The sequence below is a fragment of the Rhinoderma darwinii genome, chromosome 4 (assembly GCF_050947455.1).
Source record: "Rhinoderma darwinii isolate aRhiDar2 chromosome 4, aRhiDar2.hap1, whole genome shotgun sequence".
NCBI classification, from domain to species: domain Eukaryota; kingdom Metazoa; phylum Chordata; class Amphibia; order Anura; family Rhinodermatidae; genus Rhinoderma; species Rhinoderma darwinii.
The window spans coordinates 394077361-394101663 of record NC_134690.1 but is presented as its reverse complement, the minus strand read 5'-3'; the positions used below and the strand labels follow the sequence as shown (position 1 = coordinate 394101663).

At 43.4% G+C, this 24303-nt stretch overlaps 1 protein-coding gene across 2 annotated transcripts in view; it reads left to right on the top strand.

Annotated features, from left to right (window-relative positions):
- RAB3GAP2 (RAB3 GTPase activating non-catalytic protein subunit 2) overlaps positions 1–24303 on the top strand; it is a 54846-nt gene that overhangs the window by 1525 nt on the left and 29018 nt on the right. For both annotated transcript variants that reach the window (XM_075863358.1, XM_075863357.1), the window contains exons 2-8: positions 6987–7054; positions 10480–10603; positions 12792–12873; positions 15643–15690; positions 17705–17780; positions 19116–19217; positions 21905–22004. In XM_075863358.1, coding sequence (XP_075719473.1) covers positions 6987–7054; positions 10480–10603; positions 12792–12873; positions 15643–15690; positions 17705–17780; positions 19116–19217; positions 21905–22004 — 600 coding nt within the window. The remainder of the gene's footprint in view (positions 1–6986; positions 7055–10479; positions 10604–12791; positions 12874–15642; positions 15691–17704; positions 17781–19115; positions 19218–21904; positions 22005–24303) is intronic.

The following is a 24303-nucleotide window of genomic DNA, read 5'->3' as shown; positions in this document are numbered from 1 at the left end:
GTAATGTCCTGTTATATACACTGTACCCCCGTAGTAATGTCCTGTTATATACACTGCACCCCCGTAGTAATGTCCTGTTATATACACTGCACCCCCGTAGTAATGTCCTGTTATATACACTGCACCCCCGTAGTAATGTCCTGTTATATACACTGCACCCCCGTAGTAATGTCCATGTCCTGTTATATACACTGCACCCCCGTAGTAATGTCCATGTCCTGTTATATACACTGTACCCCCATAATTAGACGTAGGTCTTATTTTATACACTGTACTGTACCCCATAGTTATACCCAGGTCTTATTATCTGCACTGTACCCCCATAGTTATACCCAGGTCTTATTATATACACTTCACTGTACCCCCATAGTTATACCCAGGTCTTATTACATACACTGCACTGTACCCCCATAGTTATACCCAGGTCTTATTATATACACTGCACTGTACCCCCATAGCGCTGTGTATCTCTATGCACTGTACATTATAAGGCGCGGTGATGTCTTCCTCTCCTCTGTACATACGTTGCAGTGTATACGGATGTGTCTATATAGGAGGGATGTTATATCTCTGGTCTCCGCTGCTTTCTCTCCATAGCACCCCATCATTGTCTGATCTCTATACAGTCTTATTACATCAGTGCCGTACATCCCACTGTGCTATACTGCGGCTCCGTAACTGCGCAGGATGAACTCTACTACACCTGTATGCCGGTTACGTACATTGATGCTATGGGAATATATTCAAACACATCAAGAGTGTCGTCCAATGCAACCAATCAGATCACTGCTTTTATAAGGGATTTGTGAGCTCTGCAAAATACAGGCTTTCCGCTTTGGCTCATCATAGGGGCGGGAATCACAAATGGGGGACCCCCTCTATGATATCCATATGCCCCAAAAAGTACAGAGGTTGTCTGTTTTGTGGACCACAAAACCCAGATCCTGGTGGCCTCCGTGTGCTGTCCGTCTTTTTTTTTTTTTTGTGGACCCGTACACTAGAATGGGTGAGACGGATCGCGAATACGGACAATAGGACCTGTTCTATAATTTGCGGAACAGACAGACGAATCCGCCGAAAAAACGAATGTGTGCATGGCCCCATAGAAATGGTTCAGCGTGCCAGCCAAAGAAAGACCCGTGACATAGACACAAACGCTCGATGATATAAAAAAAAAAAAAAAAAGTCCTCTTCCAGTTTAATATTATCGCTGTACCGGGTTCCGCGGCCGCATCCTGTGTCGCCCAGAAATCCAAGATCACGTTCGTGCCGCGTCCATTGATTGGCTGCCGTGCCAATCAATGAAAATCCCTATGATAAAATGTAGTCAGAAATGGTGCTTCCGCTCCCCGGGTATTATGGGGCCAGGAGAGGACAGTGCGATTTCTGAGACATCCTCCCACCATAGCACTGAGGACGACGTACCATCCACCGTGGTCAAAATGCGTTTCCATGTGGATGATAAATAAACTGCGTCAATTCATTACTGAGGGAACGGTCACCAGAATATAGAAGGGAATTGCATACATGAGATTAGACCTATAGTTGGGCTATGTTCACACGCTAAACTAGAAACGGCTGTAAAATACGGAGCTGTTTTCAAGGTAAAACAGCCTCTGATTTTCAGCCGTTTTTTTCAGCGTTTTTTATGGCTGTTTTTGGAGCTGTTTTTCTATTGACTCCAAAAACGGCTCCAAAAATGGCTCAAGAAGTGACAGGGCACTTCTTTTTACGGGGGCGTCTTTTCACGCGCCGTTATTTGAAAATGAGTAAAATAACGCCCCCGTCGGAACAGAACGCCGTATTTCCCATTGAAATCAACGGGCAGGTGTTTGTAGGCGTTCTGCTTCCGATTTTTCAGCTGTTTTTCTGGGGACGCTTAAAATAGCCTGTGTGAACATACCCTTACACGTTCAGGTAATAACGCCAGGACTGGCTGATCACAGCTGTTACCTGGTCATCAGAATACAGGCTGCTGTACAATGAAGCTGAGAGGGGAAACACAGAGGCTGGTGTCTCGGGTGATGCGGGTGTCGCTGGCACTTCTGATCTCCTGCCATGTCGTCGGTTTCCATCCACCAATCCTGCGCTAGAGCGGACGATGAGGTACCGGTGTGCATCTACTTGAACACATAAAATCAAGGCGCAAAACTGGTGATTCACGGCAAAACGCGTGCGGTTTTTCTCATACATTTTTCACCGCAGTTAAGAAGCACTTGAAAATCGTTACTAAACTGCGATCAAAAAGTCCTGCGGATTGTCAGCCTAATGAAAAGTTGTTTAATTACTATATTGTGTATCAAGTCCTTACGGTTTTCAACATCCCTGCTTGCTGTCGTTGAAGGGAAGGCGTTATTGTCAATTTCCAGAAGATGGAAATCTGTCCCAGTCGTGTAATGATCACACCGGTGCACGGCTCAATAAAAGGGGCAGCGATGACGAGGCTATGTCTGCAACGGAAACCAGGACGCATCGCCGAATCCGCCAGATGACGAATACAATCACCGCCTGATGGATTTCATCTTCTTATAATGGCGTTGTGGTTCTGTTTTAAACGGAAAACATAATTTTATAATTTAATAATTTCAGCCTTAAGACGGGGACTGATTTCACAGCTACAACCATCGGGTATGGGTGTTATGATGCCAAGAAAATAATAAGTCTCTAGATTTTCGTCAATGCCTTTTATCGAGTTTAAAGGAACACTCCGGGCAAAACCGATGACGTGTCGTGCTGGGTCTGAGGGGGCGGAGCATGACACCGGTATTCTCTGCATTAGCTTTATTGAATATTCTTTTAGGCCTAGTTCACACAGAGTTTTTTGTAGGCAGAAAATTCTGCCTGGAAAAATCTGCTCTGTTTTCAATGAAGTGGTTTTGCACCACACGCGTTTTGTGCCGGGGTTTTTGAGATTTTTTTTTTTTTTTAGACCTCTTTCTTCAAAAGGCAAAGGAAAAAACGTAGCGTTTTTCTTTCGAAAACCGCTGCAGTGGTTTTTTCCATCTCCCATTGATTTCAGTGGGGTATTCGAGGCGGAAAACGCCTCAAGATAGGTCATGATGCTTTTTTCCCGAAAGTGTTTTCTTCCGCTGGTGGGAAATAAACTCCTCCGCCACCCATTGAAATCAATAGGCGATTTAAGACTGTTTATGGCGCGGTTTCTGTGTAAAAAACAGTGCCAAAAGACTCGCTAGCCCTTAAAGTATCTGAGTGACATTTATGTTGTCTTGAGGCCGTGGTATTAGGAGTTAAGCTGTGCCCACTTGTGGGGCATCCTGAGACTGGAGCATCTGTGAAGACCGGGTTCACCCACAAAATGAGATCCTCCCCCGGTACCAGCAGTGGTGCAGCAAAGTTGACCTAATTCTGTGATCCTAAAACTCCCGCTGGCCCGCACTATAATCATTCTGCGCACTTGGCCCAGTGTTAGTCAATATGGCGCCCTTCCCGGAGACGCACGTATAGCGTTAGAATAAAACATGGGATTGCAGGTGCGCTGGATTACCAATTGTTCTGGATTTTCGGACATCAATTATTTGGAGAGGTTGTTTTTCTCTTCTATATATTTGAGAGTATACGGTAAAGAGCAGTGTGTGATGCTTCATGTCAACACTAGGGGCATGACGTGTATACAACTCCTATTGACCTAAATAGAGACTTCTTACATCTCTGTATTCATTGGGCCTATTCCTGAGCATTTCTATCTGAAATTAATTGCGTGCTACTTATCGACGCAGCGTTTTTTTTTCCTTCGATGCGCAGACAAAATCTGCACCAATGTTTTCCATTGCATGTGAACAGGGCCGTGGAAACCCCATTCACATGCATAAGATGTAGATTGTCGTCGGATTTTACATGACATTCGTACCAAAATCGGACGCATGTAAAGCGACCTTCGGGCATGTTCACACAGTGTTTAGCAGAAGCTGAAAAATAAGACCCTGTGTCTGCCCCATTTTAGCACTGATTTTGATGCTAATTTTCAGCACGGATTGTTAAAAAAACAACCAACTGGAGGTTTTGACGTTTAGGTCTTGTTCACACCGGGCTTTGCATGTATATTATTTTTTAGCAGAAACTAGGAACGGAACCAAAGCAGAAGAAATATATAAAGGAAGGCCTTAAAGTGTCTGCTCTCCTGGATCTAATTCTGGTCTTGGCTTAAAAAAATGCATTCAAAATCTCCATCAAATCTGCACTGTGTGAACAAGCCGCAAAAAAAAAAAAAAGTATGATCCAGCACATAACGCCAAAGGACCATTACGCTTACGTGTTTCAAACGCCAACTGCGTTCTTAGTCATAGCCAAGGCCTTAACCTTAAAATCTGTGTTTTTTTTTGTTTTTTTTTTCTGCTTTCAATCCATTTCAATGTGAATATTTGGGCAGATTCAGTGCCTAGATGGGTCAGGAGGCTCCGCTGATCAGCGCCGCTGATTTAGATTTAGTGCCCTGCTGAAAAATCGGCACCGTTTAAACTGCGTGTACTGATTCCCATTGAAAACAATGAAAGACAAAATACAGGCATTTTCCACTCTGAGATGCTGAAAAAGCGCTGGAATCTGCTTGCAACAAAAGCTGTGTGAACAAGGCCTGAAAGTCGTGGTTCTATCTTCTCTGCAGCCGAATGTCAATGTCCTATAGATAATGGGTAATAATAAGGACGGTGAGAAGGCTTCACATATAACATGCACCTCATTTACAGGCGGGGGAGGGGGGTATTATTTCTTGTTTCCTGTTATGCGCCCGCTGTTCTGCCAGCAGATGGCTTGCTGTGGGTACACAGATTTCATCTGATCAGTGGGCACGCGTGTCTGTGGTGTGAGATCAGGATGCAAAGTAAATAGCGGTGACTCATTCTTAATGGAAATTTTAGTCCGACCGCTGAACATGAATTGTTTAAAGCTGTTCTGCGTCCTGTGCGGATCAGTGGACTGAAGACGTGTGACAGCTCAATCCCCCCCCGCGCAGAGGCATCTACAATCCTGCTAATGCCTCATGTACACACTGCCACCACCATGTGGGGTAAGGGCGGAGGGTCTTTCTTTTAACCCCTTAATGACAGGCCAATCCATTTTATTTTTTTATTTTTTTTTTGTCCATTCCGCTTTCCAGAACTGTTTTATTTTTTTTTCTCCGTTGATTTGAGCGGTATAAGGTCGTTTTTTTTTTTTGTTTTTTTTTATGCAGGGCCAACTGTAGTTTTAGTTGGTATAATTTTGAGGTACATGCAACTTTTTGATCTCCTTTTTTTTTTTTTGGGCAGCCAAGGTGGCAATTCTGGTGTGTGTGTTCTTTTATAGCGGGTTAAAAAATATTATATCTTAATAGTTCGTTTACAAATGTGGCGATACCAGTGACGTTATATAATCTGTACTTTAGGAAAAAAATAGGAAAAGGTTGTGTGTTTTTTGTTTTGGTTTTTTTGTCCCAGAGGACTCGAACTAGCGATCACTTGCACTATTATATTGTAGCTTCTATTAAGTATATCGTGATTCTATTAAGCATAATAGCCGCACAAAAATGGCGGACCTGGAAGCCTTCATTAGGCTGCCATGACAACCGTCGGAAACCCGCGATGGGGTGTCGGAGGGGACTGCCTCCCCTCTTTCTAACTGCTTAGATACCGCGGTCTACAATATAGGTGATAAATATCTGATCGGTGCATTTCCGACAGCAGGGATCTCCACCGATCCCGGGAATGGGGGTTCCCTGAGTGCCCTATGTTAATGGAGCAGCACTGTGCATCCTCCGCCACCACACCACTAAGTTTCTATGGGGCCGGCAGGGATATACGGAGCCTCCGTCGGCAACTCTGTCAATTGCAGAACTATTCTTGCCATCAAAGCAAGACACCATGACAGACACCCCGACGGACCCCATTGTAAGTCAAACTCTCGTTCACAACAACATGTCCTGTAAACACATTGCGCAGTTCCCATGAGCGGTGATTCAGCACATAATCCAGCAGCATCAATGAAGTCTGTAACACGGGACCCATAATATCAGCCTGAACTCTGTAGAGCAGATGGCGCGGCCGTGCCAGTAAATGAAGGGCAATGCAGATGACCTATAATAATCCGGACCCCCATCCCGCTCTGATACCTCCTTCCATTTACCATCGGTTGCAGAAAACACATAAAAGTTGTGTCTTTATACAGCGTGGGGTTAAGGACCCCATGACTCCTGCTGCGTACGGCACATTGATGCAGCATCAAACAAAACCAACCCTGTACTTGGTAAACGGGCATGTTGGCAGTGAGGGGCACAGATATACGGCATATGAACCAGCCAATAAAAAGGTTACCAATCCAGTCTGCAGGTACCATACACTTTATCTCTATGAAGCTTTGCAAACCCTGTGTAGTCTATCCTGCGGTCATACTCCCTTCCATCTTTCCCCAACTTGGAATAAACATTTAGTGAGAAGTTGGGAACAGCTAGAAGGGATCTGACTACACAGGTTTGGTTGTAGTCTGTAACCATGGAGACACTAAGGTCTGCATAGAAACTGTATACACAAAATAATAGCATATTTATTTATTTTTTTCTTACCAAGACTATTCGCAATGTTTTTTAGTTGCATTTGAGCTTAAAAAGAAAGTGCTGGAAAAGACGGACATATCCCTTGTTACCAGCCCATCTGTAGATGAACGTTTCATTGAATCGTCATTAGAGGATCCGCCACCATCCTCTTCTAGGCCTCCACTAATCTTGTCCTGGCCATGACCACCCAGTGGCCTTGTTGGGCTGTTCCCTGGTGTCTGCATAGGAAACCCCCTTGTCCTGGGCAGTACATAGAGGGGGTAATTCCTGCACAGACTCACATCCAGCGAGCTTCAGGTTTTTTCCTGGAGATACAAGCGCATTTTCTGCCAATATTCCTTGTATTGTGTTGCGCTCGCAGCCTCTCCTGCCCTTGATCTAGATATGGAAATGTTTTTGTATCTTATGTAACGTTTATTTATTTTTTGTTAATTTTCTACAGATAATTTATCCAGCTGGGAAAATGAAGACTGGGGATCATGGGAAGATAATGAAAGCAAGGACGTGCCGGTAAGGTTAACTCTGTTCCCTTAGATTGTTATCTTCGTGATACAATAAACTGAAGAGAATCTTAAGGCCTCGTGCACACTTCAGTCTTTTTCTTCAGGGTGCTAGCTGTTTTTCTGACGGCTAGCACCCTGACCCATTCATTTCAATGGGGCCATGCACACTTCAGTTTTTTTGACGGTCCCGTTGCTCCGTTCCGATTCAAAGTAGAGCATGTCCTACTTTGGTCCGAGATTCTGTGACCGTGAGGCCCATGCAAGTCAATGGGGCCGTCAAAAAAACTGAAGGCACACGGAAGGCGCCTGTGTGTGACGGAGCCGTTGCCTAGCAAAGTCCGGGCGGGCAGAAATACATTACAGAAATATTACACTAATCGGCAGCCACTTGTCTCTATCAATCACTGATAGAGAGAAGAGGCTGCTGATAAAATTAAAATAAAAAACAGTTCATACGTACCCGGTCGTTGTCTTGGTGACGAGTCCCTCTTCTTCCTCCTGTCCGACCTTTCTGTATGACGCGGCAGTCCATGTGGCCGCTGCAGCCTGTGATTGGCTGCAGAGGCGGTCACGTGGGATGAAGCGGCATCCCTGGAGGCCGGCCTTCTGACATCATCCAGGCCGGCGTGACCGCCACTACAGCCTGTGATTGGCTGCAGCGGTGACATGGGATGAAACCTCATCCCAGGAGGCCGGTCAGGAGGAAAACGCAGGGAGTTCTGGGTAAGTATGAAATGATTTTTTATTTCATTAGAATTGTATTTTGCGAGCGCCGAGCATGGTCATTCTTCAGCGCTAGTCACTGTCCAGGGTGCTGAAAGAGTTACCGCCGATCAGTGCAGCCCATTAACTCTTTCAGCACCCTGGACAGTACCATGCTCGTCGCTCAGAAACAGAAACATGGAAATCACACGGCTGCTAAAACGGGCACACGGATCCGTCAAAAACGGCCCGTGAAAACGATGATGGAAGTGTGCACGAGGCCTAAAGCACTTGTGTTTGCTTAAAGGGGTATTGCCAACTCCACAGGATATGCCATAAATATCTGATAAATCTGGGTCCCCCTCTGAGACCCGCACCTATGTTAAGAACGAGGGTTTGGTTGCTCGGCTGTTTCTCTTACTCCCATAGAAGTAAATGAAGAGAGCTGCACACGTGGACGACCACCTCTCCATTCATTCTCCACCTCATTCTCCACATAGATGCGGCATCTAGAGCTGGGACCCGCATCTATCCGACATTAATAGCATATCCTGATTTTGGAATATTTCTTTAGGGCATGTGGACATGAAAGATGGGGTTCCCCTGTTCGGGATCTCCCTTGTTAGCTACAGTGGCGAGATGTTTAATAAAGTGTGACTTGCCGGCATGTAACGCTATATTTTCTATACAGCAGCCACTGCAGGGGACATGGATGGCCGGCTGGGGCAATAACCGCTAATTGCTGGGGGTTTCTGAAGCTGATCAGTGGGCCGGTTTCAATTTAGAAATTATATGGCGGCCATCCCAGCTCTCACTGGGGTTGTCATCAACTTTCCCAGACCCCTAAATGGCAAATATGCCAAACAATGCTCCTCTATCACCCACTGGACGTACAAGACCTGATTACTGGATGCCTGATATATGTGCAAGATTAAAATATCTGCATTCTAGTCCTCACTGCAGTGTATTGTGAGATTATATTGCGGTTCTGTTTTTTTTAGTCTTCGTTCAGATCTGCGTCAGAGCTCTGTTCATGGGTTCCGTCTGAGCTTTCTGTCAGGGGAACCCATGAACGGAATCCAAACTGAAACAAACAGAATCCACAGGTTTCCCTTTGCATCACTATTGGTTTCAATTGTGACGGATCCGGTGCAAATGGCTTCCATTTGTCCCCGATGTGTAAGGGTTCCGTCGTTTTGACGGAATCGATACCATAGTCGACTGCGCTATTCATTCCGTCAAAACGACGGGACCCTTACACAACGGTGACAAACGGAAACTTTTTGCACCGGATCCGTCAGCATTGAAATCAATGGTGATGCAAAGGCAAACCTATGGTTTCAGTTTGGATTCCGTTCATGAGTTCCCCTGACGGAAAGTTCAGACGGGACCCATGAACGGAGCCCTGACGCAGATGTGAACGAAGCCTTAAAAGGTGCCCGACTATCAGAATTTCTGGGCCAGATCAAATGCTGGATGAAGGATACTTGACTCTTGGCCCTTTTGTTTTTTTAAGATGCGGGTGGGAAGGCGTTGTGCCCGTGGTCTTACGTAGTGGCTCTGCAGAGCGGATTGTTGTAGGTTCCTGGCACTTGGAGCTTTGACTCTTATTTTCCGCCTACCTGCAATATGCCTCTTTGCCCTAATTATGTGAGTGGAAAGTCACATAGGTATTTTCTGCTGCTATAGCACAATACGTCGTTTATTTCTGTATTAGATACTTTATTACTTGGGGTTTCTTATGTTCGAGTCTGGGAAAGATGTGAGACCAGCAATATGGCAGACGTAGCTCCCAAAGGGGTCTTTTTATCCAACTTTTCCGAGCTCCTTAATGTATGCTTAGTGATGCAGCGATCAGACACGGGGATCTATCCGTCATGGGGGCCTCTGTGAAAGTGGAATAAAGCTTTTAGCAACATGACAGGAGACAACGTCTCAAGGATTTATATTTTCTTTCTTAAAAGGGAAATGCTCTTTAAGTTGGCAGGACGGTTATAAATAAGTGTATCTATTAATTACTTGACAGAGGACGAGTATTTTTTTTTCTCACATAATAGCCACGTCATGACGAGCATGGCGATTATGCGGGCACTGCTGCTGGCCCGAGCGTTCAGAAGAAGGTCAATGTCTGTAACACACAGCCGCAGCCCTGCTCTAACCGCGGAGATCAGAGAAGCCTGCCAAAATCAATGTTGATGGGTTGCCCCACCCCCTTATGTTTGCATCACAGGGGAATCCATGTGACAGGATAGGAGCCCATACCTTGTTTTTATTGTCAGAAAAAAAAAAAAGTTTCTGTTTTGTCAGCTATTGGCCTGGACTTCAAAGGGTTAATCTTCATGATCTATCTGTGTCCTTGTTGGAGCTGTGTTTCAGTTACGAGCTTCCTTTCATAGAGCCAAAGAGTTGCATTATAACATGGCTGCCTTCATCCAAAAACAGCACCACGCTTGACCACAGGTTGTGTCTGGTATTGCAGCTTAGCTCCATTGAAGCGAATAAGGCTGAGCTGTAATACCACACGCAACCTGTTAGCAGGTGTGGTGCTGTTTTTGGAAGAAAGCAGCCATGTTTTTCTAGTCCTGTACAAGACTGAGTTTTGACGTGCACGAAACTTGGGCAGATTTGCAGCGCGAAGAATGAGATCTAACAAAATCCAAGTTGGAAAAATCTGCCATGTCTGAACTCAGACTTATACTGCTCATTAATGTGTTGTTGTTTTGTGCACAGGCTGAAGAAGAAATCTCAAGAAAAGCTCCTTCCGTCTACTGGCTGCAGGACTGCGTCCTGTCCTTATCACCCACCAACGATCTGATGGTAATTGCCCACGATCAGAAAGCCGTATTTTTAGCACGTAAGAAAATCTCACCTTCTTCACAAGATTGGGGGAAGGGGGAACGGTCTCATCTCATTTTATTTACTGTGCGATTGTATTCAGTTTTTTGGTCTCTGTTGTCAGCCATTCCAGGCGGAGACGATGACTAGTGTTCTTCAGTTAGACTTTTCACAGGGACTACAATCCCTGCCCCCAGAGTCCCGTTTTTCAAATCTCTTAGAACCTCTTTATATACATATGTGCAGATGTCATGTCATCCGCTCGTCTTATATGGCCTCGTTCACACTGAGTTTTTTTGCAGGAGGAAAATTCTGCCTCAAAATTCCGTTTGGGATTTTGAGGCAGATTTTGTCCGTCCTGCATGTTTGCCGCGATTTTTGCAGCGTTTTTCGCTCGCGCCCATTGAGTGCTACGGGCAAAAATCTCAGTGAAATACGCTCTCTGCTTCCCATTGATGTCAATAGGAGGTCAGAGGCGTAAACGCGCGAAGATAGGGCATTTTCGGCCGCTCCAAAAAGCTCATCAAAATTCTCCGTGTGAACAGGGCCTTAGGGTTTGTTCACACAACTTATTTTCTGACGTTTTTCGGGCCTTAAACGCCTGAAAAACGGCTGAAAAATTGGAAGCAGAACGGAGCGTTTTTTGCGACGGAGCGTTTTTCGCTGCGTTTTAAAAAAACGGCCGCGAAAAAGAAGTGCAGGACACTTCTTGGGACGTTTTTGGAGCCGTTTTCCATACTCTAGTGAAAAAAAGCTCCAAAAACAGCCGCAAAAATCGCGAGGTGTGGTGTGGTGGCCCTTTTAAAATCTCCCTCACTTGTCCTTGTTGCATTGTATGCCTGCCTTGTACTGACCGCACTTCTGCCAGTAGGTTCTACTCCACCTCTGACTCTTCCTGGCAGCCAATCGTAAGGGTCCGTTCACACACGTTCAGAATAACCTTCTGATTGTTTTTGTGTTCTGGGATGGGCTAGCTCTATTTAGGGTATATTCACACGCGGCGGGATTGTTGCAGACATTTTTGGTAAATCCGCTCCATTCGTCTGATTGGGGTTGTTTCTGCAGCACGCGCGTGGATTTCTGTGGGCTCCATTCTGATTAATGGGACTGTCACAGAGAAACAAATCTGCCGCATGTGAATACACTCTTATAATCCCTGTCCGTCTTGGAGGACACGTTGTCATCCGTATTCCTAGAAGTGAATTATATTAATGCAATAATTAAAGATCTAGTCCCAGAGGCAGAAATATTTCTTGTTCTGTAGGTAATACGATGTACGCAAATGGAAAGCCTTTCATATGAAAATATTTCTTAAATGATGCGGAGTCTCTTTTTGGAGATCTAGCTGGTAGCGAGTTTTTAACAAAGCCTGACTCCTCTCCTGACTTGTCTGTTATAGTAAATACTTATATTCATCGTAAAATGACAATTCTGGAGCATTTTTCTTTAGATCTCTGCGTTGTGCTGTTCCTCTGTTATTCCTCTGAGAAACGTATGACTAAATTGACAGCTGGGTGTTACTCTTAAAGGGGCGTGTCCCTACACAGACTCCCACTCAGCACTGATTAGACATGGTCTTACTTAGTAGAGACACCAAACTGGTAAAACCCATATCATTTATCAATTTATTCATACATTTCTAGGAGGAATAACAGAGGAACAGTACAATGCCGAATTCTAAGAAAAGGTGCTCCAAATTTTTTCTATTATACAAGTTACTCATTACAAGTTACTAAAACAGACATGTCTGGAGAGCTGACATTCCTCTTTAAGGCAATGCTCCCTGGGAAAAAGTAAGCAAAATATCTCCAGAAGGAAGACAATGGTCTCTCTAGTGCCACCTATAGGTGACTACCCTGTAAGTCAGTAACCGACCCTTTATAGAGTCTGGGAACACGACTTGGGTTATTAACCAACCATGGGTCTCCTGTTTCAAGGCTGTATAAAGGCTCGGGCATTGACTTACAGGATAGTCACCTATAGGTGGCACTAGAGAGACAATTGTCTTCCTTCTGGAGGGGAGAGATTTTGCATATGAAAATATTAGAATATGTATCTTACTATGTAAGACTGTGTGTGTGTGTGTGTGTATATATATATATATATATATATATATATGTGTGTGTGTGTGTGTGTAGCTAATTCATACACTATTTAAAGGTTGATCTTTCATTTATATCTATATGTTTTTTGCTTCGAATTTACAGCTAAATGGAAAGCTGATGGGAAAGGCAGGGAGGAGATACAGTATGAAGTGGTCTGGAGCGGCCCCCTAAATGTTGAAGATAAGTAAGTTTCCCCTAAAAATTGTGACTTGCTTTGTTGTGATTTGGAAAACATCAACAAGCTGCTGTTTACTAATCTGGCTCTATTATTTTGTTTATTTTGTGCATTAAATGGGTTTTCCCACCTTAACAAACAAACATAAAATGCCAAAAAATTAGGTTATTCACTTTTTCAATTACCTTCATGTCTTGAAATGGTATATTTCTCTAGATGATGATCCTCCATCTGACTATCTGCTCCTCTTTGTATATTGCTCGTCGCCTAGGGATCCGGCCACTGCGGAATTCCTTTAGCTTTGGCCGCACTTGCGCACTGATTTGCTCTCCTTCCCTTGGAGCGGATGGCCGTGGTATCGTGTACGTGCCTGATGGAGCATGCGTAATAAGCATATTAGCGGTCGGCTACGAGGCATGTTATCACAGTACAGGGTGCTTGGCAGGATGTGTGCATGGGTGCTTGTAACGCTGCGTCAATAGGTCACTAAGACTGGGGTGAAACAAACATTTCGGGGAAGACGAAGGGGGATCGTCCCAACCGCGCTTAGCCTGGTTGAGATGATCGTTCAGCCGGTTGTACTCCCAATGCTGCTAGTATTACAGTATTCAGCAGCGTCGAGAGTGCGCACAAAGAGAGCAGAGCGGTTTGATTGACATAAAGTGTGTCACGCCCACATTTAGAAAAGAGAAGAGAAGTAGCTGCGTTGAAAAGCTTTGTAAAAAGACACTTCTACAATGAATATAAAGGAATTCTTTAGATTATTACACTTCTAATTGGGAGTATTTGATATTTAGGAAAAAAAATAAAAATAACTTGGGAATAACCCTTTAAGTGCATAAGGGTGTTCTGCTGTAGAATGACTTATTTAGGCCCCGTGCACACGACCAGAATTCATCATAATTGCGGACGCATTCCCTTCTATTGACCACGGACACCTTATATTTACGGGAAGGTGTCCGTGCCGTAGAAACGCTCCGCAAAAGATAGGACAAGTCCCTATTTTTTTGCTTTTTACGGACTGTGCTACCATACTTTATATGGGAGCATGGCCCACAAATGTGGACGGCTGTCCGCATCCGGCCGTGCCAGTAATCGCGGACCGTAATTACAGGCACGTTCGTGTGCATAGGGCTTAACACCTTAAAAGGGTTTTCCCATCGTGGAAATTTATGGCATATCCACAGAATATGCCATAAAAGTCCTATAAATTCAGGTCCCACTTCTTGGGCCCGCACCTATCTCTAGAATAAGGCCTCCTGACCCCCGTCCTACCTTCTGTTGCTGGTCTCCGGGCAAAGAGTTACAACATGGCCGGGTTTTCCGGAAACAACAGAGTGCGTTTTTCTGTGCGGATTCCGTAACTCCCATAGAAGTGAATGAAATTTCCAGGACTTGGGAGTTACGGAAACAGCATAGCTCAGCAAGCCACACTGTTTCCGTACTCCCAGCCACCTTGTAGCTCAGTGGCCGGAGCCCAGCGACCATAAGGAGGCCCCGTTCTAGAGATGGGTGCAGGTCCCGGAGGTGGGACCTGCATATATCAGACATTTATATGAGATCCTGTGGTTAGAACATAAATGTCTGAGATGGGAATATCCTTTTAATGCCCTGGCATTTTTAGTATTCGATGAATACCTAGTGCAAGTATTCGTTTTTGAGATTTTGATCAGACTATTTAGATGTTTGTGTTAGTTCTGGGTGTTGCTGCAATAAATAATTACCATAATTAGAGAATCAATCAACAGCAGTTTATCTATGGTTTCCTGGTAATGAAAATGTATTACAAACTGCTTGGTGTTCTATTTGCTCAGTACATAGACGTCGCTAAAGTGGTTGTTCTACCACTGCGTCCATTCAAATAAATGGGTATCTATGTAATGCGCGGTCACGACCAGTCCCCCTCAGTGAGAATTGCTCTTACGTAGCGGCTCATTGCTCTGATAGTGGTCACGAATGTTGGACTCCTCCCGCTATGTTGTCCGTCCATGCCCATGAAAGGGAAATATATGGCCGCTTTTATTTATGGCATTAAAATTATTGTAAATTTGTTGGCCCTTTCATGAAGCTCATCCCACAAGTTGTGTGGTGAGGTAGATGCACCAAAAGTATAAATTTTTGCGCAAAATGTGACACTTTGTGCATTTGCGACTTTTTTCTATTCCAGAAAACTGTCTTAGAAAAGTTAATCAATTCCCCCCACTGAGGGTTTGGGCGTCCAGTTGGCAAATCAGGTTTAATGTAGATAAATGTGAAGTTCTGCATCTGGGTACTAACAATCTGCAGGCATCTTCTGTCGTAGGGTGGAGTAAAACTGGGAGTCACTTGTAGATCATAGACTAAATAACAGCACAATGTCAATCAGCTGCTTCTAAAGCCAGCAAGATATTGTCCTGTAATAAAAGGGGCATTAAAGGCTTAATTGTTAAGAACAAAATAATATCCGCTCCTATGTCCTTGTATAGAATTCTTGTGTAAATGTTGATCTAGTCTGATCGCCACTTGGGATCAGGAGGGAAGTTTTTCCTGTTTTAGGCAGATTGGTTCTTGTCGTGCGCGTGCGTTGTTTTTCTGTCCTTGGGTCATTGGGGGGTAAAACAAAGTTCTATAGTTTATCCGTATCCCTTCCCTTTCGGCCATCCCTTGGTTGAACTTGGACAGGTGTCTGGTTTTTCATCCGTACTATGTAGCTTTATCTTCTTTTGGTAAAGTTTGTATTACATTTACAGCGTCTTTAGATGAAGTCTGTCTAATTCTGGGCTCCACTTTACTTTGCAGTGAATTTATCAGCAGCGCGTTATGCGTCCCGTTGGCGAGTCAGAAAAGGTAATTGTGTTTATAAAACCTGTCAGAAATGAATTGTCATAAACTTTGTACAAGTGATTTTATATATTATATATAATTAAAAAAACAAAAAACCTTGGGCCTTATTCACATGAACGTATTTCTTATTTGTGTGCTGTCTGTTTTAACAACGGACAGCACACTCATCCCTGCAAGTCAATAGGACTATTTCTACACCCGATTTTTTTTTTTTTTTTCTATTTTTTTTTTACATTTTTATTTTTTTTCATGGAGCGGGTGTCCATTGCGAGATACTTACTGCAGATCCTATTCTGGTCCATTTTTGCAGACTAGACTTACCCATTAAAGTCTATGCGTGTGTAAAAAAAACAAAACCAGGACAGCGCACGGGCGAGATACAGGCGATGCTCGTTATTCACGGATCAATTTCTAAAAAAAATGCATTAAAAAATGTTTTTTTGCAGACGCAGATCGGACGTGCCGGTGTAAATAAGGCCATAGAATGTTTTTTGTCTCGTGTCCTATTTAGAATGTATCAGATTTTTTTTCGTTGCAGTTTTTTGATGGCTGATGGTTTTTTTTTTGGGGGGAGGGGTATGGAGTACTTTCCTAGCACAACCTGTCTATATTGCAAATAAATATTGTATGCCGCATCGACATTTTCAACAAATTGGCAGCACATCCAACATTTCCTACGTCTAAAACCTGTTTAGCAGCCAGCAGGACGATTCAGTCATATATTGTGGCTGCAACATTTTATTTAGTTGGCTACATTTGTGCAACATTTCAAGAACATTTAAATTGTGTATTTGCTGTAGATTTGTCATTTTAAAAACAGAAAAATATATCAGCGAAATGAAATGTTAATTAATATAGACATACAAAAAGAAATATAAACGTATCATTTTTCAATGGGATGCAAACAATTCCATTATAACATTGAGCTCCGTCTGTCATAAGGAGGTCACGCGTTACTATGCCAACAAATGGAAAATGACCACTGGTATTGACTACAATCGAGCTTGTCTGACAATCGAGGGATTTTAGAAGTCCGATCAGGGCCTGTTCACATCAGCGTTTGGGCTTTCCTTCAGAGGAACAGATAAACGGAAAAACAAACAAAGTATCGTCTCCATTCGCAATCCCATTGTCAATGGTATTTGTTTGTTTTCAGGTTTTTTCACGGAAACAATGCAGCACACTACGCTATTGTCTCCGTGAAAGTAACGGAAACCTAGCGTAACGGAGACAAACTGAAACAAATACCACCGAAATCAATCGTATTGCAAACAAACCGGTAAATGGAAAGCTCAAACGGAAGGCCGACGCTGGTGTGAACAGGCCCTAAATTCAGTGGCAGCAAAAATGGCCAATTAAAAATCATCACTTTAGGTCATTTCCCTACACGGGTTGTCACTAGATCGGATCAGATTCACATCTCTCCTCCCTTTTGAAGGAACAGGGTTAAAGGGGTTTAATAAGCCATGGTGGCTTCCTTCCAAAAATAGCGCCACACCTCTCTAATGGCTGTGTCCAGTATTGCAGCCCCTGCTCCATTGAAGTAAATGCAGCTGAGCTGCAATACCACACACAACCTGTGTGTGATGCTGTATTTAGACGAAAACGGCCATGTTTTCATAATTTAGTACAATCCCTTTAATCCCCACCATGTTTATGCCACATGTTTGCGTTATTTTTTATTTTTTCTATCTGCCTTTTCCTAGTTTTTGGAGTCCGTTTTCTCTAGCTTATACAATGTCAGGACACCGTCCTGGTCATGTAACAAGATATCAATTTCTAGACCATAATGTGTCGGTGACCGCCGCTGTTGTGTCTGTTACGTGTATAGAAAGAGTGGTCACTGACACAGGAAGTGCTGCAGTTGCTTAGCAACTAGGGAGGAGGAGGAGGAGTCAGGGCCTGTAAGAGTGTAAATGGGACGTTTACAACAGCGAGAGGTTATAAGGAGGTGATTGGTGGATCACAGACCAGTATGTACCGTGTATATTTGGCCTCTCATGTCTTCATTGTGCAGGAGTTCTACGGGGCGGCCGGACTGGACGTGCATTGTCATAGGCTTCACATCTGGATACGTGCGGTTTTACACGGAGGTTGGTTTTAGACTTTTGCCTTTTCTAATATTTACCCCTAAAACAACATCTATATAAAATGATCGCCGTAGCCCGGGGAACAACTCTCTGTTCGTTCTGCCTTTTTCCAAGGGGTATTCTGTTTTTTTAGCAAATAAAGGTTATTCTTTGAATAATAAAGGTTTTTTTTCTAATTCAAATTTTTTTAAATCAATTTCTCCTGGTTTTCAAGATCTCTGCTTGCAGTCATTCAATTGGAACATTCATTGTTCACGTTCAGTAGTATCTTGTTACAGTACAGATTACCTTTGTGTCCATCACATGACCGGGACTGATTTGACCGCAAGCAGAGATCTTAAAAACAAAGAGAAATTGATACAGAAATTCTGTTGGAAATTTTACAAATTATTTTTCATTATATTTTCTAAAACTAAAATACCCATTTAGATACAGTATGTATATTATTAGAAAGGGTGTGTAATAGAATAATTATTAAATCTCCACAAAACACAAAAGGGTCTTGGGTTAGGTAAAAATAATAATATATTACTGGGTCAGGGACAGAGGTAATCTGAAGGCTTGTTGGAATAATCCAGGTCAAGACTTTACAAACATATGATGGGGAAAGAAGGGGCGGGGAAGTGACAACCTCTGTCTTTTTCATAGAGCGGAGGATGATTGCTACAGGATAGATAACTGTATTATAAGGGGTTTGTGTCTGATCTTATAGGGGTGTTCCTTGCCGCTCCACTGAAAGACTATAGGAATGATGGAAACTATGTCAAACCCGCAGATATTGCATGGAGCGGCGCTGTCCTGCTCAACAGTCGCTCCATTCATGCTCCTCCTCCCTGCGGGAGGATTTGGGCTTTTGTGACCTTCGTTCTCACAATCGGTTGGGCTCCCAGTTCATTATCACCTGTCCTGTGAATAGAGGAGATAATTGTTAATTCTGGATATACCCCTTTAATTTATATCCATAGCACAGGTGAATAGCAGGGGAGTGGGGGATTAGGAAATTTTTTTTTTCTACCGTGGCCTTCTAATATGTCACTGGTTACTGCAAATCTGGATGCTAGTTTTATTTTTCGGGGTTTTAAAACCTACGAAACTCAAATACTTTATGCATGTGGCCGTGTATTCGGTTATACCGTATGGCACGCTGTATTGAGATCTGTATCGTGTGGCATATATTGTACCGTATTCCATAATAAACATTCTATTCAACCGCTATTTAGTTGTTTCTGGGAAATCTGGGTGAAAACCAGTTTTGCAGCTGTTCTAACTCCCACGTGGGGTGTAGGGCGCCAAGTCTGAGTAGTTCTACCGCTAATCTTCTTACCTTCTCTCTTCCAGAGCGGGGTGTTGCTTCTCGCACAGCTTTTGAATGAAGACCCAATTCTCCAGCTGAAGTGCAGGACCTACGAGATTCCTAGACACCCGGGAGTCACTGAACAGGTAACGCGTTTTATTCTTCATTGCATTTTAATAAGTGGCGACGGCTTTTCTTGCTGTTCTGTAGACAGAATACATCTGGCCCGGTACACCGCCGTCATCCAACCAGTAGAGAAGGGGAATTTCTCACACCTTTCCTGGTGTAGGACTGAAATGCCTATTTACGGGAAATTAATTTCTGGCGGGCTCTACGGTTATACTTCCAGCAACAGAGGTTGAGACCACAAAATCAAGACCTCCTGTCGGTCCACTGGTAAATTCACTAATGCAAAATCACGTAGACGTACCATATGTCATCGGCAGGATTTAGTTCCCGCACTGTGCCGCACATGATCATGTGATCACAACAGATGTGCCCGTACGATCAGTAGCGGGAGTGTGGCTGTGATTGACAGCCTTAACGCCAGTGATCAAAGAAAACTCCGATCCTGGACGTAACTTCTGAAGCACCGCGATCACTGCCGATAATGGTGCGGATACAGGAAACAGGGCTCCGTTTTATTCCTGTCCGCCTCGGCAACCCGATCGTCGGGGCTGACTAGGAAATCGTGACGGCCCCGGGCCTAATAAAGGCTCCCAGGGTTGTCTAGTAATAGTGACTATTAGGGCATGTGTACTTTAGGTACGCCCTAACAGATTTCACCTGCACGGGGCAGTAATGTACTATCATATGAGTGTAAAAGTAAAAGTTTCATTTTATTTTATTAAAGTCACAAAAATATATAAAACAAAGACGTATTCTATATACCCACACTCGGCGTGACCCGTACACCAAAGCCTTCTATTAATGTTATTGGTGATTTGCTTTTTTTAGCCAGTCTTGTCTAACTTCATTGCCATAAACATTCAAAACGTTTGAGCTGATTGGATGCGAGGAGAAAACAAACAAAATAACTCTATTGGTCCTTAACCCCTTAATGACCAGCCTATTTTGGACCTTAATGACCAAGATATTTTTTACGTTTTTCAATCGTCGCATTCCAAGAGCTATAACGTTTTTATTTTTGCGTTGACATAGCTGTATAAGGTCTTGTTTTTTGCGCGACAAGTTGTATTTTTTAATAGCACCATTTTTAGCTACATATTATTTATTGATTAACTTTTATTAACTTTTTTTTGGGGGGGAATAGAAAAAAATCTGAAATTTCGCCACTCTTTTTTGCGTCCTAAATCTACGCCGTTTACCGTGTGATATAAATAACACAATAACTTTATTCAGCGGGTTGTTACGATTGCAACGATACCAAATTTGTATAGTTTTTGTATGTTTTACTACTTTTACACAGTAAAAACACTTTTTTTTCAAAATTATTTGTTTTTGTGTCTCCATATTTGAAGAGCCGTAACGTTTTTATTTTTTCGCCGATGCAGTTGTATGAGGGCTTTTTTTTTGCGGGGCGACTTGTAGTTTTTATTGGTACCATTTTGGAGTAGATGCGACTTTTTGATCACTTTTTATTACATTTTTTTTTAAGTCAGTATTCACAGAAAACAGCAATTTTTCCATAGTTTTTTATTCTTTTTTTTACGGCGTTCACCGTGCGGGTTAAATAATGTAATAGATTTATAGTCGGGGTCGTTACGGACGCGGCGATACCAAATATGTGTAACTTTTTAACTTTATTTTGTTTTTTTAATAGTAAAGCAGTTTGTAAGGGGAAAAGCTGGGTTTTTCATTTTTTTAAATTAACTTTATTAAACTTTTTTTTCACTTTTTTACTAGTCCCATTAGGAGACTATAATATGCGATTCTGCGATCGCATTTATAATACACTGCAATACTTTTGTATTGCAGTGTATTACTGCCTGGCCGTTTAACACGGACAGGCATCTGCTAGGTCATGCCTGCGGCATGATCTAGCAGGCATTCACTCTAGGCAGTCCTGGGGGCCTTTATTAGACCCCCGGCTGCCATTAGAGACACAGACACTCGGCGATCGTATCGCCGGGTGTCGTGGGGGAGAGAGGGAGCTCCCTCCCTCTCTCCAAAACCACTCAGATGCGGTGCTCGCTATTGAGCACCGCATCTGAGGGGTTAAACGTGAGAAATCGATACTAATATCGATCTCACACGGCAGAGCAGGGACGCTCCCAGCCCTCAGCTGCCTCTAGCAGCTCAGAGCAGGGAGATCTGACAGTTCCCTGCTCTGTTTACTTATTCCGATGCCGCGACGTAAAAAGTCTATGGCATCGGAATAAGGCCCGTTAGTGACCGACGTAGAAACACGATGGGCCGGTCACTAACGGGTTAAGAGGTTACAGGGGTTGTCCCAAGATTCACATTTAAACAGGGCCGGCTGACGAATGCCGCTGTATGTAAACCTTGCTGGGGCGCTCTGCTCCGTACACGGCCCCCACCTCTGCTCTGTGCAATTTATGGGTCACTGCACAGAAAAGGGGTCCTGCTGTTTGTGACACGGTCGCAGCGAGGACTCACTCTCTGTGTAATGTACGGGTGCCCTGTACATTACACAGGCGGTAAGGCGGGGCACGTACGGACCGGAGCGCAGCTGCAATGGGTGCGGGAGGGAATTATGTTTAGAAGCAAGTCATTAAAAACCAACCCCTCTATTCTTCATGAAAAATCAAGGAGAACCCCTTTCGTAAGTGTAATGGAAATGAGTTGCTATGTTGAGCATTGCGTAGTAACCGTGACAGCGGTGCCCTGTGATTGTCTCTGTTTTCTTAAGCACGAAGAGATGAGCATCCTGTACCCGTCCGCTATCGTGACAATCGATGGCTTCAGCCTTTTCCAGTCACTGAGGGCTTGTCGCAATCAAGTAGCACGAGGTAAGCTGGGACTCTGTGTACAACCGGTCCTCCTAAACTCGTTTCAGTCATAACGGTGTAGCAGAGCTGGGTTTGTTGTGTTTTTTTTATTTTCTTACATTTTTTTTAAATTTTGTTTTATTCAACATATTACAAGTACAGTACAGAAAGCGATTGGGAATACATCATGAAAGCAGTAATGACATCCTCGACAGAAGAGCGATACTCAATAGTGGTATATACATATATTGCAAATCTACAGAAATGTAACATAGGAGTGAAAGGAGTGAAACAGTCCAGAAAACGGAAAATAAACCTTTTAACAGAACATAATGCCTATGTCCTATTCGTTGTCCTGAATATGTCAAGATAACTGCATATTAGGAAACAGAGTTCTATCGTAGAGAGGGAGTCTTCATCAGAAACATCAAATGTAGCCAACCACTGACCCCACACCAGGGCATCCCCGATGATGGTAAACCAACTGCCCATAGGAGATGACAGAAGTAACAAGTGTTCTCCATGCCGGCAGTGAATTAAAGAGGCTCTGTCACCAGATTCTCAAATCCCTATCTCCTATTGCATGTGATCGGCGCTGCAATGTAGAGAACAGTAACGTGTTTTGTTTTAAAAAACGTTCATTTTTGGCCAAGTTATGAGCTATTTTATATTTATGCAAATGAGGTTTGAAATGGACAACTGGGCGTGTTTTTATTTCGTTATGTCCAACTGGGCGTGTATTGTGTTTTTAACTGGGCGTGTTTATGTGTATGACGCTGACCAATCAGTGACCAGTCAGCGTCATACACGCCTCTCCATTCATTTACACAGCACGTAGTGTTCTTACTAGAACGATGTGCAGCCACATACACAAGTGTCCTGATAATGAATACACATGATCTCCAGCCTGGACGTCATGTGTACTCACAATCCTGACACTTTGACTCTTTTCTGTGAGATTTCCAGCAAGCCACGCGTAATCTCTTGCGGGAATCTCACAGAAAAGATTCAGAAGTGTCAGGATTGTGAGTACACATGACGTCCAGGCTGGAGATCATGTGTATTCATTATCAGGACACTTGTGTATGTGGCTGCACATCGTTCTAGTAAGAACACTATGTGCTGTGTAAATGAATGGAGAGGAGTGTATGACGCTGACTGGTCACTGATTGGTCAGCGTCATACACATAAACACGCCCAGTTAAAAACACAATACACGCCCAGTTGGACATATGAAAAAAAACACGCCCAGTTGTCCATTTCAAAGCTCATTTGCATAAATATAAAATAGCTCATAACTTGGCCAAAAATGAACGTTTTTTAAAAAAAAAACACGTTACTGTTCTCTACATTGCAGCGCCGATCACATGCAATAGGAGATAGGGGTTGCAAAATCTGGTGACAGAGCCTCTTTAAATTTCCTTAAAAAAAACCTCAAGTGTGATGTGACCAGAGTTCTTCATTCAGAAGACCCAACAAGGCTATTATTTTTTTTGGGGGGGAGGGACTTCAAAGGGGCTGGTAGCATTGGCGTAATAGTGTCATACGCTCGTTAAAAAGCCGAGACAAACGGACGCTCCCACGTGAGATGCCATAAGTCCGCCTCAGGTCGGTAACATCTATGGCAATCAGACGTGGGACTTCTACCCATTCAATGTAAGCGTATAGGAGAGGGATGGGTCTGGTGGATAATATATAACTGGATTAGTCTATTGTTTATTGATCTGGTATTTGTATTTTCCACTTATCAAGTACTGGGAGTGGAGCGGAAGTTACTCTGGTGGAAAGTAAACGAGTATATAAGGCTGGGATGAGACCCCTGAGATTTCAGTGCACCAATAATGGGGTAGTTTCGATATAAGCGTCGTGTTAGGCGGATATTGTACTTGTATGGCAAGGCGGAGTTGTACGTATTTGTACCCTTGTAGCCCTGATGTATGGTAAGTATCTTGCAGCTGGGTGAACGTAAGGAATGAACCGTTGTCATAAACTTCACCAAGTCGAACAATTCCCAGGTCTTGCCAGACCGGAGAGTTCGCTAATGCGTGAATGGAGGGCACGGTAGGATTATGCCACAAAGGTAATTCCGGTATGGTGTCCGGCTGGGTTTGTTGTTTGATGCAATTTATCATGTTCATTTGGTGTTACATAGGACTGCAGGTCAGTCTTCTGTAGGGGTAAACTTTGAAAGATTTATTTTTGCGGTCAGTGAATTTAAACATTCTTGTTTACAACTAGAGACTGAAAACCTGTCCTGTTCACAGCTGAGAGGTGGATACAATATTTTTGCTTGTCTTGATAATTTGCTACAATGTATCAG